This window comes from Colias philodice, chromosome 23 (genome assembly GCF_061535455.1).
Source record: "Colias philodice isolate Cphi_HAF_F1 chromosome 23, ilColPhil1 Martin Lab GWU primary, whole genome shotgun sequence".
NCBI classification, from domain to species: Eukaryota; Metazoa; Arthropoda; class Insecta; order Lepidoptera; family Pieridae; genus Colias; species Colias philodice.
The window spans coordinates 3,948,087-3,963,029 of record NC_143108.1 but is presented as its reverse complement, the minus strand read 5'-3'; the positions used below and the strand labels follow the sequence as shown (position 1 = coordinate 3,963,029).

The 14,943-nt window shown below is 31.7% G+C and overlaps 1 protein-coding gene across 1 annotated transcript; it reads right to left on the bottom strand.

Annotated features, from left to right (window-relative positions):
* Positions 1 to 748: 748 nt before the first annotated feature.
* On the bottom strand, positions 749 to 8,616 carry LOC149477983 (uncharacterized). Its single transcript, XM_089709984.1, has 12 exons — positions 8,577 to 8,616; positions 8,035 to 8,234; positions 7,485 to 7,719; positions 6,945 to 7,156; positions 6,475 to 6,657; positions 6,041 to 6,193; positions 3,690 to 3,862; positions 3,358 to 3,432; positions 3,244 to 3,270; positions 3,099 to 3,128; positions 1,305 to 1,337; positions 749 to 1,007 (listed from the first exon to the last, which is right to left on the bottom strand). The coding sequence occupies exons 1-12, from the start codon at positions 8,614 to 8,616 to the stop codon at positions 749 to 751; spliced, it is 1,620 nt and encodes a 539-aa protein (XP_089566110.1).
* Between the last annotated feature and the right edge of the window lie 6,327 nt (positions 8,617 to 14,943).

The following is a 14,943-nucleotide window of genomic DNA, read 5'->3' as shown; positions in this document are numbered from 1 at the left end:
AATGCAAGAGAGGTTTTAAAAATTACAAAACCAGATTGCCAGTTTCAATATCAATCCTTAAATTGTTGCCCCTACAAATGAGGAAAAGCTAAGGCTGGTTCGAATCCCGCTTTATGATCGAAGTTTATTGCATACTGAGCTCATTTCAATCATATTTATATTTATCATACTGCTTCCCGCGGTTTCACCCGCGTAAATGAGTTCTTCCTCTCAATCCTAATGTTCCTAATCCTTATGAAATATTATAATAATTAAAAGTAGCTACGTTTCTCCATATTACAATTGCCTACCTGCCTGCGCCACTATAGACTCCTAACTATCCCCAGACAAGAATCTGCGTTGCAATGTGAAAGAAGGACTAACAAACAAACACTTCTGCATTAGTAATAATATACCTAGGAGAGTATTTAGTGATAGGATTGCATTTTGCATATATGTATCATTGTCTCTACCATAGAGATTTTCTGTGATCTGTGGTCTCTACTCTCTGCAAAGGATAAATCTTCTCTTATATATAAAAATGAATCGCAAAATGTGTTGGTAAGCGCATAACTCGAGAACGGCTGAACCGATTTCGATAATTCTTTTTTTATTATATTCCTTGAAGTACGAGGATGGTTCTTATGTAGAGAAAACGTAGATATGTACCACGGGCGAAGCCGGGGCGGACCGCTAGTAAGCGAATAAATTTAGTCATATATTATTTGAAATCTTTATTTGATACACAACTAAAACACAAAGAAGCAAATTATTCCTCATCAGGCTCATTCACATTATCATCTCGACTTGACTCATACGACATAGCTTTTACTTCTGACCTAGAGTTGGAATTCTTCTTGTCTTTCCCTCGTCGCTTACCCTTTTTGCTTTTAGATTTATTCTTTGGTTTTGTACGTTTTTCTTTCGGTTCCTCCTTTTTAGAGTGTTTCGGTTTTGCAGTATGTTTTTCGTCGTCATCGTCGCTTGCTTCGCCTGAGTCTTTGGTCTTCGCTGACTTCTTTTTTGGACTTGATTATGAATGATAATTATTTATAATTAAAATTAGATACTTACTCACGTAGTTAATACATAATAACACGATAGTGCTGTGGCTAATAAAGTTAATGGTAACTACCTATTCATCGAATTATTATCATACAGAAATATAGCAAATAAATATGAATTACATTAACATTAGATATAAATCTCGTGATATTTTACCTTATAGATAGTTATAAATACATATTTTGAAGATAAACATTTCAATTTCCAATTAAATTCTAGCCTAGATAATAATTAATTAAACCTTTGTGTATGTATGTTACCTTTCTTCTCTCAAAACGTCTCTATCATCATCACTAAAAAGGTAAAGAATTCCAATTAGAATGTTATTATTACTGTAGGTACTAACGTAACGGCACCAGTCTTGTACAGATTAAGGAAAAAATTGAAGTTTTTTACAAATTTCTCGTAGGTTTTTTAACTTTATTGGATATTGTTTAGTTATACCTTTAGTTCAATGTTAGTTTAACGTAACCAATGTTAGAAAAAAGATTACAATGCATAAATAATGAAGTTATTTATAAATTAAAAAACCACTTTTTTGCACCAGTGTTGGACAGTGAAAAATCTAATGATGGACACCCAGTTTTGGACAACATCCAGTTATGAACACCCATTTATGGACTGTACCTAATGTCGTTTCTCCAGTTATTTACACTTGGAGAAGACTTATAGTTATCAATAGAATCTTGAAAATGATGATTGGAATACAATAAATCGGAGATGTATTTATAAAAAATAGTACTTATTAATTATTTTGCATACTTATAATATTTAAAACAGTCTTAATTTCCATTTTCTATGCAAAAATTGGACAAATGCATCGTTAAATACGAGTTATGTCCGTTAAGAAACACCAATATGGTTTTTTTTCTCAATAAGTCAGGGATGAAAAATATAACTAAAAAAAGTACTGCCATTCCATCCATTTTGGGACTTCTTCTTCGTCATATCACTCTAGAGGGGTAGATGTTACCCGCTTCACGATGTTCCGCCATATCTCTCTGTTTCCTGGCATTCCGCTACACTCGTGAAGTGAATCGCCAATCTGAATCCGCCAGCAGCCTTAATCTGATCGGTCCATCGATATGGATTCCAAATTGTAGCACGAGGCAAAAAGCTTTTTTTAAACTGTTGTCAAGATGGTGTGGATGAAATTTAAGCGTGTGTGCTATATATATGGTGGTGAAATTTAGCAGCAGACAACGATCCAAACAGTTCATCAGAGAACTCTCTATGATAGATGCGTTACAATAGGCATAAGTATGCGATTTTTCTACGCAGTGATAGAGAATGAAGCCGAGAACGAGTCGCACAGCACATAATGACCCATTGTTCTAAAATATATTCTTCATGTTTAGATAGATATTATGTTGTTGGACCCATTAGAGTAATTTTAACAAAAAATATCAATGTCCATTATAGGAACCAAAGCAAATCCAGTCATGGACAATTGTTGTTCAATATTGGAACCCTTTGTTTGAAATGGTCGTGATAGGTATATTATTAATCAGAAAGAAAAGACAATACAGAAAAGCGCATGTAATTAATACCTTTAAAAAAAGTTTATTTTCGACATATGTCCATAAATGGATATATCTATAGAATTAAATCCAGTTATGGACACTGATGAATTTTATTTAAACAACATAACCTATCATGATACTAAATCGTGTAATATTTCGTACACTTAACTACTATAAATAAAAGTAATATAAAATTTTGCTGACATTTATACAAAAATTCTTATAACCAAAATTGTGTCCTCACTTCCTTAAGGATTTTCTTAGTAAAAACGAATTTCTTCGAAACGAGTCGCAGCAACTAAACATAACGTTCTGCCATCTTCAAACATTTTGGCCGAATAAGATGAAATGTCGTATTTTGATAGCTTATGAACCAAACTTTTATTTTAAGTATTGCCAAAATATATAACGTTAATTTTGGTCTTAATATTTAAATTTAATATTTATTTTGTCCATTACTGGATGCTTGTCCACCACTGGTGCCGTTACCTTAATATACTTTTGATTAAATATTTTTATAACACATCAAACCTGTCTTCGTCTGCTTTATCATTATCCGAACTGCAAACAAAAAGAAAAAATTAAGTGCTCACAGTACCTACAGAAATATTTTAAATTAAAAAATATCTACTAACTATCTCAGTTGTAAGTAGGTACAATATTTAATTTTTCATACCTGCCAGCTTTATTTGTATCATCATCCCTGTATGGAAAAAATAACATAAAAACACAAACATAGGTAGTTAAGAATTCATAGATTATTGAATATAAAAATTGATACAAGGCTTACTCTTCCACATTATCCCAATTGACATCCCACTCTTCATGCGTGATACCAGACCGGAACACCCGCCTACAACTTTCTCTGGAAAAAATAAACCGAAAATTAGGTAATACATATAATATTTATTAAAAACGTAACTACCTACATAGGTATCCAAAAAGATTTTCTTTCGCTCTTAAATCGGTGTTATTTACAAAAAAAAAAATTATATAGCTGTGCCCTGCGGTTTCCTTCGCAGACAAAAACTTTCAACCTTAGGTAAATTTAGGTAAGTTTTTGAAAAATCCTTCATTTGAAAACAATAACAACGCACCAAATTATAATTGTTAGGTACTTACTCAACATCCTTATTAATAGAACAAGATATGAACTGACGGTTTCTAAAAACACTGGTATAGAGGAAGGGTCCGTGACAGCTGTGGGACTTGGGGTCTATTTTGCACGCAGATATTATTCCCACCACTCGTTCCTTGCCTTGGTATCGAACTAGAAGTGGACCTCCATGATCATTCTAGAAATAATAACGAAAACAAGTTTTTTTATAGAGATATAGGTTTAAAGTACCTACTTATTTTAACTCTCATACATAATAGGCCAGTAGAAATCGACACTAAAAAACCCTAAATTCGCAAAGCACGATGTAGATTTGAATTTTTGGTATGTTGTTTGGATCAGTTAGGGTGATGAAATCCCAATTTGCAACTTCGAAAAAGTTGTGCTCGCTGCGCACCACGTTATAAACTGCGAAAATTTTGGACTTTTTTCACTTTTTGCTCTAAAAGTCATAAACTATGCGTTTCCGACAAGTATGATTCAGTACATAAATTAAGGTTATTAAATTTGCAACAATTTAAGCCTAACCGCAGCTCTCTAAACCTTATAACGACTAAACTGTGACCATTCGAAGATGGTTCATTTTTCCGGAAATATTGAAATTTTTAGTTTTGCTCCCGTTTGAACCAAAATATTGGCAAAAACCGCTCGTTCTATGAGAAAGTCGTATAATAAAGTTGTAGTGCATTTAATTTTCTTTCATTAGAGCATAGAACAAAGTCTGTGAGACAAATAGTTCACTCACAATATCTGAAAAACAAAAAGAAGGTAGAAATAGATTTTTAAAGAATTGAAACTGAGGGCTTATAAAATCATAAAAAGGATAATACTTTTTCATTTGCAGGATAGGTAATTAACAAAATTACAAAGATAATTAAATTTGCAACAATTTAAGCCTAACCGCAGCTCTCTAAACCTTATAACAACTAAGCTGTGGCCTTTCAAAGATAGTCAGTTTTTCCCGAAATTTTCAAATTTTTAGTTTTGCTCCCGTTTGAACCAAAATATTGGCAAAACCGCTCGTTCTATGAGAAGGTCATAAAATAAAGTTAAAATAAATAATAAATAAATAAATGAAAAAGTATTATCCTTTTTATGATTTTATATGCCCTCAGTTTCAATTCTTTAAAAATCTATTTCTACCTTCTTTTTGTTTTTCAGATATTGTGAGTGAACTATTTGTCTCACAGACTTTGTTCTATGCTCTAATGAAAGAAAATTAAATGCACTACAACTTTATTATACGACCTTCTCATAGAACGAGCGGTTTTTGCCAATATTTTGCTTCAAACGGGAGCAAAACTAAAAATTTCAATATTTCGGGAAAAATTAACCATCTTCGAATGGCCACAGTTTAGTCGCTATAAGATTTAGAGAGCTTTAATTAGACTTAAATTGTTGCAAATTTAATAACCTTAATTTATGTACTGAATGATACTTGTCGGAAACGCATAGTTTATGACTTTTAGAGCAAAAAGTGAAAAAAGTCCAAAATTTTCGCAGTTTATTATTTGCGTATAATCTTTTTTCCTACTTTCCCAAATTTTGTAATTTTGTTAATTACCTATCCTGCAAATGAAAAAGTATTATTCTTTTTATGATTTTATATGCTCTCAGTTTCAATTCTTTAAAAATCTATTTCTACCTTCTTTTTGTTTTTCAGATATTGTGTGTGAAATATTTGTCTCACAGACTTTGTTCTATGCTCTTATGAAAGAAAATTAAATGCACTACAACTTTATTATACGAACTTCTCATAGAACGAGCGGTTTTTGCCAATATTTTGCTTCAAACAGGAGCAAAACTAAAAATTTCAATATTTCGGGAAAAATGAACCATCTTCGAATGGCCACAGTTTAGTCGTTATAAGGTTTAGAGAGCTGCGGTTAGGCTTAAATTGTTGCAAATTTAATAACCTTAATTTATGTACTGAATCATACTTGTCGGAAACGCATAGTTTATGACTTTTAGAGCAAAAAGTGAAAAAAGTCCAAAATTTTCGCAGTTTATCACGTGGTGCGCAGCGAGCACAACTTTTTCGAAGTTGCAAATTGGGATTTACATCACCCTAACTGATCCAAACAACATACCAAAAATTCAAATCTACATCGTGCTTTGCGAATTTAATGTTAATTTCCACTGGCCTATAACATATCTACACAGATACAATATTGTGATGGTAAACCGTTTTGATTTCTGTTCATTGTGATCTTCAGCAGTTTCCAAGAAAAAGTTTATTTTCATAGATTTAAGTCGCGAGATAGGTATTATAGTGAATTATAAAATGTGGATCAATTTGTAGAAGCAGAATGTTATTAGAGACCACTTTGGTTGTCTAAATTAATATTGCACTTACTTCACAAAATCCACCCTGTTTGTTAGACCGCCGAGCTGTATAATCATCAGGGTCCCGTAGATGCCTGCCCAGGTCTACATGCACGGACTGCAGGTCTTCAGAAGGTTCCAAATGCCGCCTTGATTCCACATCCGTGCAGTTTGCGTATTTTTTCTGCAGAGTTCGATATTTATGATATCTATTAGATATGTAATGAATATTTCTGCTTTAATAAAATATCAAAATAAGGTTGAAATTTAAATAAATGCTTAAGTTACCTAACTTAATTATTTTAATGATAGATCAATGATACATTGTTCGTTATATTATATTCGTATCACACCTAAAATGTTCCTATATAAAGTTTTTACAAAAACTACAAAAAAGAGACGACAACAGAACTTTTACAAAAGATGACGACAGAACCAATTTTATCACTAAAATATAGACCATACATCACAAATTTCGCTGAGCCTCTTCATAACATCTTTAGTGCAGATCATATACTGGGTGATAATGCTCCTGAACCTTTGAGCCCACTTCTTGGCACACTGCTCGTTGTCCATAATGCACACTTTGGCTTCTTGCAGATATTTCGAGTTTTCTGGTATGTGCACGCTCTCACGACGATATACACCCTAAATTAAAAATATTTTAACACTGTGTAGTGAATTTTTGTTCTGGAAAAATATTTCACCACCATAAAATAAAAGTTGGTACCAATTTTAAATTTTCTGCTCTCTCATAAATGGAAGAAATTGACCGGCGAAACTATGTAAACGAAAGAGGACTGTTTGTGGAGTATAAAGAAATTCCACCGAATTCTTTAAATTAATGCATTCCACAGAATTTTTGGTACATTTATTTAACTACATTAGTTACATGAATTAAAAAATAATATCCATAAGTCTACGAGAAACCTCACCTCTCTAAATTGATTGCCGCTACCCCAGCCAGCGATGAATCCCTTAGTTCCAGACTTTTCCAATTCTCTACTAACATTGTTATAGCACACAAGATCGGTTGCGAACTCACAGCCATTCTCAACTACACCCAGTTTGAATGGTTTGTCCACTTTTACTATGGCTATGTCATTGGCGGACCATTTTATACTGTCGTGAAAGTCAAATTTGTAATCTAGAATAGAAAAGATCTACGTGTTATTAAATATTAACCATTCATTTTTAGTTAGTTCGATTCCCGGTCGAAGCAAGATATTTTTCCAAAATCTTTGAATGCCGTTCTATTTCTTTTTAAAAATTCGATAAGGAATGTTTCTTTTTAGCAAAATTAACTATTTTCAGTATTTAAAGTACCTACTTTCCCTCCAGGGCCCATCGAAAATTTCCACACTGTATAGTCCCAAGTTCTATAACCGAAGCTTGGATCATAATATTTTTTTATTTTGTTATTTTACTTAGTTACCTGTTTATTTTGTCACTGCCAAATTGTAGATAGTACTCACTCTTAGGTATACACTTCCAAACAACTTTTCGTCTGTGTTTGCAAACGCATTCGTCGTTCTTATAATCGAAGCTATCTACAAACTTCGTGGTGCCAGAGACGATATAGAAATGATCAGCGTCTTCCACACAAGCTGCTGACGTCATCACATAGGAAGGGTGGACGATGACACCTCCGCAGAGCCAGCCGCGGTATTTGTGAGCTTTAGCTGATTCTTTTGTTAGTTGAAGGTATACCTGGTTTACGAAAACTCCAGATATGAGGAATACCTAATAGTAAATTGATAAGGAAGGGAAGTAAAAGGATGTTGTGACAATGGTTGTAACCGGTTTTTTTACAAATTGCTCATGTATGGTATAATTAATATACTGTAGACTTCAATGTTTTTCCTTTGGAATATCAATTACACTATCCAACTTTCAAACGAAGAGGATTTTAACGGTCACTGACTAATGACTATCGCCAAATTGTCTTAACGAATGTGTGAATTTTTTCTATGAGCTTAGGTAAATCATAAATTAATCTATTTTTTAATTCTTACAAATAGTTACCATATAAGGTCGCTTCCCAATGCCAACTCTCTTGCTATACAGAATCCGTCTCGTGTCTACAATCGTGGTGTTCTCATAATCCCACCCTTCGTCTGCGATCTCTTCAATCTCAGTATTTGAGCTGTTCGTTACGGTGTGATTGTGGCCATTGTTGTTAGTATGTTTTTGGGTTGTTGGATTTGCTAGTATGTTGCCTAGAGCTTAAACATTGTTCATTTAATTTGTATAATTCATATTATACCTTTAATTCCTTGTTATATTTATTAGTAGTGTATTTATATAAATTATTGTATTTTTATTATATAGTGTTAAAGAATTATTAGTTGAAAGGGAACTGTGAAAATTTATTTACCTAACTTGTGCAAAACAGACTATATTATTTTAGTTTTTAATATGGTTAAATTCAGAGCAGAGCCCGGTAGAGCGGATAGTGCTTTATAAAAAGTTAACACCCAAAGATTGATGACATCTATAGATTTTTTTTTCTAATCAATATACTATTCAAATTATAATATTTAGTATAAAAGGAATAATTTTCTTACCTATTGTAAACAGGAAACATAACGACAAGGAGGTCGTCATTTCAAACCCAATATCAATTTAAAAAGGCAATATTTCTATGCAGGTTTATTGATGCAGTTTTTAATTATATGCTCAATTTATTACGTGGCTTCGCCTCAAGATATAAAAAATAATGATTTCTAAACTAATTGAAGTTTATTCAATAACCGAAGTTTCTTTATGTAACATTTTATAATAAATAAATGATTTCAATAAAAATATGTCGTTTTATTTATCCTTTTATTCTTAAGTACCTATCAACTTATATGCCCCGTCTTCGCTCGTAAGACTCGTAAGTAACTAGGTAGCACATATTATTATCCAACTATAAAAGTATTTTAGAAATAATCCAGAAGGTCCCGAGTTTAACTTGTCAAACATGATGACTCAGCTTATTTGTATGATTAGTATCTATGGATTAATAATTAATATATAAGAATCAGATAGATTAGTATAGACTATGTCCCTATTTACAAGTTTTATCTACTATTGAGTGGGGTGATGTTTCTGATTCTCATACGCTATTTAATACGAATTAAGTTTTAAATTCAATGTTGTTTCGTATGTATTTTCGTTCTATTCGAAGTTACCTAGAATGTCTAATAAGTAATAATAATAAAATAAGTAGCGTTCCTTGGGATTTTAGACCCATATAATTTACATATTTATTATTGTATCTAAGTCAGTGTTATCTGAACTTTAAATACACTTAAGTATAATTATATTTTATAAAATTCTGATTTTAATTTAGGATTTTAAAATCTTTTAACACGTGTTAGGACAAAAGGATCAATAAAAGCACAATCTCCATCAACACAATATTTATTTAAACTCAAGATACATGTGATTTATTAGCAACTCGATGGTCATCAGCTCGCATGATGAAGCCGCTGCTTGAGAACACTTTATCGTCAGCAACTGGAGGAATGCCTTCACTGGTTGCAGCTAGTTCATTCTTTGCAGGACTGTGAAAATAAGACGTTTTATCACTATTTATAACTACTTACTCTATTTATATATTAGATAGGGAGAAAACATAATAGTCGTTCACCACATCTGTCTGTCTGTTCGTGATAAACTCCAAAATTACTGAATCAATTTGAATTATATTTTTATCAATAAGCCTATATTATATTGTAAACAACGCGGGCAAAATCGCGGGCCGAAAGCTAGTTAAAGGAAAAGGAAAATTTTAATTAAGTATAGCTAAGTTTTGGTTGTAGATACCAAAAATTCAGGGAAAATTTGTTAAGATATAACTTTCAGTTTACCCATCAGGATGTTCTTTCCACGACAAAACCTTCTCTTCGTGTGTGACTCCTGAGCGGAATTGGCGTCTACATTTTGGTCTGAAATAAAAAAAATCTTAGCTTAAAAACCATCACATCTAAATATCGAATCTTACCTAAAATTCTTAGAAATTTTTTAAACGATTTATTATTGACTAGAATATTATGCTATTAAATAATCAATTCTGGATTGTTATGGAAGGCATTTAAGCATATTCTAAAACTAGCTGTGCTCCGTGGTTTTACCCGGAGTGCTTAGCTCCTGTTGGTCTTAGCGTGATGATATATAGCCTATAGCCTTCCTCGATCAATGGGCTATCTAACATCGCAAGAATTTTTCTAATCAGACCATTAGTTCCTGAGATTAGCACGTTCAAACAAACAAACAAACTCTTCAACTTTCTAACATTAGTATGGATATGATCTTGCATCCTGTTATTGTAGATATTCTGTAGTTTGTAGATATCTAAATTCAGTTTAAGCACAACATTATTCATACACCAACTTACTCAATATCCTTATAAATAGCACAAGATATAAACTGTCGGTTTTTAAACACACTAGTGTATAAGAATGGACCATAGCATTTGTTGGTTCTTTCTTTCACAAGACAAGCAGATATTACTCCAATTACTACTGAATTTACTCCTTCACCATAAATCAAAGGTCCTCCGTGGTCGTTCTGCAAATGGATTCATTATTAATTATAGAAACTATGAACTAATAGATATAGTTAAACAGACAGCCACAAGTGCAAACTATGCGATTAAATGATTAGTTGGTTTTGTACATGTAACTATATATAACGAAATTAATCATTCAGCAATAGATATAGAAACTTATGAAATGTTTACTAGCTCAGTATAACATCTTCAGCATAAAATTTTGAGTATTACAAACTCCGTACATAAAGAATCGCATTTAATCGATTACGATTGATGATTATTAAATCATCTTGTACGGTAAAAAAATAACTTTTTTTTTTACCTCACAAAATCCACCATCAGCCTGAGACACGTATCTCCTGGTATCATTACCACTATTTTTATTAGACTCATTGTGGTAAGCGGAATGCATCACAAGGTTGGTTGGTATTTGCTCAGATTTAATGTCTCTTCTTAGGTCTTCATCGTCTGAGTAATTAATGTCTTGGCAATCTACGTATTTCTCCTGTAAATATTTTTTCTCAAAGTTTTTAAAATATAAATTATGTATTTCTTGGTCTTAATATAAACTGTAAATTATACAAGGAGGTTTCATCTATACACGATTTTTCTCTAATTTAGTAGGACAAATGTTTAATCACGTCACGAATGTAGGTACGTATGCTTTTAATAAATATCGATTATAGCACAATGTTAAAATTGTATAATGAAATAAACATATCTAAATTTAAATTTCAAACAATTTACTGGAAAATATTTTATTCTCTCAAACAGAAATAATAAACACTATTAAAGAAATTCAAAAGAAAGAACATGAAATGCAGCCATACATTACAAATCTCTGACATTGTTTGGCCGATATCTTTGGTGCAGATCATATAGTTTTCAATAATGTTGTGATATCGAGCTCCCCAGCGACGTTTGCAACGATTCTTAGGAATGATCTCGACGTGGGCTTCTAGAAGGTTCTGTTGGTTTTCCTTTCTGCGGTTGACCCACTAAAATAATGTTGCATCAGCTATTATTAAAACTTAGATAGATATAAGTTACTTATATAGACAAACTGTTTGTACGTATTCAATTTTAGAAAGTTTAAAAAATATTTTTAACGAGAAGTCTGTTTCTACAAAACTTTATCTATGTAGACGATTTTATTTTTTAAGAGCAATATTTTACAACAAAATTCAGAACTGTATCTGCAAATCACATCGTGTCCCTTAGACGCAAATGTAGAAAAATCTGTTATTTCTGATTGAAATAAATAATTAACTGATCATATTTCGTAGAATTGACGTTTTACAAACCTCATTATATCTAGAAGTAGTTCCCCATCCAGCAATAGTTACAACATTGCCAGGATTTTCTAACGTGTGACTTTGGTTATTATAACAAATGGGTTTAGGTACAAAATCGCATCCACGAATACGTCTATTGAAATCAAAGCCATCTTCTATCTTTACTACTGCGATGTCATTGTTCATCCATCTGATGTTATCATTTTCGTGACCATCAAATACGTAGTCTAAAATTATAGAATTAGCAATATTTAGTTATAGCATTTTTAAATTCAAACTTCTTTAGGTGCGTTGAGAGTAGAATTCCACGATCGCGTCATGGCAATACGTCATCGAGTAAAACAACGATTTTGGTATCTTTGAATTACCAAAGAAGTTTCACTTCTGACACGTGTGCTCAGCACACATGCTCTTTTTTAATTATACATATTATGTTATTATAACTTATATTATTAATGACAATAATTGGTCAGGAAACTTACTCAAATGCTACTTACTTTTAGGAACACATTTCCATATCGCTTTCTTAGCACCATTTTTTATACAGGGATTATTGTATCTATCGTCTTCATCGGAATACCTGTAAATTTATCGCAGTACTCATTTCATTACTATTCCCCTCTTGTTTTTTTCAACCGCATTCAAAAAAGGAGTATTTGATGTCGATTTTATTTTCTTTAGGTTCGTTATCTCAGAACTTTCGTCTTTCATTATTTTTTATTTGAAAACTCTTGCTATCGTGTAATTTGAAGGCGGTTCAGTTTTTTTAATAATTATTTTTTATTTGATTTTGATTTGTAGATGATTTTGTGTAGAACATCTACGAATGTCAGGCCTAGTAAATAGTTTCTTGTATCCTTGTATTATATTAATTATTATGTATCATTTATCAATAAAAAAGTGAGTACGAATGATTTTCTTACTTATAAGATCCAGATACTACGTAAAAATGTTCAGCATCTTCTATACATGCAGCTGATGTGAGAATATATTCCTCGTGTATAATAACACCGCCACAAAGCCAGGATCGGTAATTTGGTTTCTTGCTATTACTTCGGGGTAATTTCAAATATACCTACAACACGTAGATGTATTTACAATTTAATATTAATTCTCAGTATGTACTTTACTTAAATATTTGATTTTTGCGTACTAATAAAAAAAAATTATTTAATTAATACGAACCATATATGGTCTTCCTTCAGTTACTTCTTCACCATTAATAATTCTTCTAGTTTCGTTTAAATTTAATAATTTATTGACTTCAGGTGGAATTTGAGTTGCAACTTCTATTGCTTCAGAATCTGGAACAAAATCTTTATCCAAATGTAAATAAATAAATAATTTTACAGATGATTATGAAAATGTAGATAATGATGTTCAAATTTACTTACAGAAGATATTTAAACAAATACAAATAAAGAAAAATATGTTCATTTTGTATTTCAAACAAAATGAGAAAAGTAAATTATGAACATGTAGATATTTGTTCGAGCCAATTATACGCCTTGCAAACAAATGTGACTTTACAATTAAATATTATAATATATCAAATTAAAATTCCTGAACCTAACTGCACAGGAAGTTGTAAAATATTTCAATTATTGATAACGGAATAAAATATTTGTTTACATGCTTTTCTATTTTACTACCTATCAATCATAAAACTACCTAACTACATTATAATACTTTTTTTATTTTTTTATTTTATTAATTTACCATTTAGTAACACTATATAACCTTTACAAATTTTCGCCAAACTGTAAAACAGTTTGTTGGCGTTGCGCTCCTACTTATTATAGATTAACCTAGGTTATACATTGCCAAATTAGTTAGTTGATAAACAAACACTTAAATACCGCTATAAATGACATACATAGTATAAAACAAAGTTTACATAGTATAAAACAAAGTCACATTTCTCTGTACCTATGTATGCTTAAATCTACAAAACTAAGTAACTGATTTTGATATAGATACTAGATATTTGACAAAATGTATTTTTTTTAATTTACTCTTTACAGATCCTATTTTTAATTTATTATCGTCTAGTAAAATCGGGTACATGTTACAAATTTTTGGTATATAATATTTTCTAGATCGCTGGTCATAACAATTTTTTGTTATTGGTACATAAAATTTTCTTACTTTTGACGCTCTTGTATTAAATCTAAACTGTTTAACAATCTTAAATTCATTACTATAGTACGTGTCTATTGCATTTAAATATATAGCCTTATAATTTACAGGTAAGATGTTACAATGGGGAAATAATTTGTCATAATTATTTTTAAATTTCTTTCGAACTTTCTTATGAACTAAATACTTAAGTAATCTTACTTGTAGGTTCTTTATTTGATCTAAGTATGTTTTAAAAGTTAGGCCATAACAACTCAGTCCATAACTTATTATTGAGTCAGCAAGTGCATAGTAAACAACGTACAGAGTATGTTTATTTAAAATCCGACTTAGGTAGTAAAACTGTCCCAAGACTGATCTCAAACGATTACACACATAATTTACATGTAATTTCCAATTAAAGTGTTTATCAATTGTCAACCCCAAATATTTAATATTGTCAACGACATCCAACTTACTACATACACAGTTAGTTTTATTATTATGAAAACATTCATATGTGTGGCCTATTAAATTAATTTGAAAAGCTGAATTTTTAGCATTTTTATTGTGTGGTGAATAAATATATAGACATTTTGTTTTTTGTATATTGAGAATTATACCATTGTCATGTGCCCACTTACACACGTTCTCGAAATCCCTCTGTACTCTGTCCACCATGACTGCTGTGTCGTTGCCGGCGAGCAGCAGGCACATGTCATCTGCATACATACAAACCCTACAGTTCTTGACCACATTCGACACGCTGTTCACGTGCATAATATAACCAACCGGGCCGAAAACGGAGCCGGTCGGGACTCCTAACTCCACAGGTATCTCAGCTCCAGTCGTTCCATTGATGACGGTACGTAAAGTTCTATTCGCCAAATATTCTCGGAACCATTGGTTAATTGGCCCCCTAACCCCACATTCGTCCATAGCCTGTAAAAGCTGCTCGTGGCCCAGCGTGTCGAATGCTTT

Excerpts from the sequence above, each read along its gene's own strand:
- LOC149477983 (XM_089709984.1), bottom strand. The coding sequence starts at position 8,616 with ATGACGACCTCCTTGTCGTTATGTTTCCTGTTTACAATAG. Across the intron at positions 8,235-8,576 it reads ATGTTTCCTGTTTACAATAG|CTCTAGGCAACATACTAGCA; the intron begins GTAAGAAAATTA and ends ACAATGTTTAAG. Across the intron at positions 7,157-7,484 it reads TTGGAAGTGTATACCTAAGA|ATTACAAATTTGACTTTCAC; the intron begins GTGAGTACTATC and ends TTTCTATTCTAG.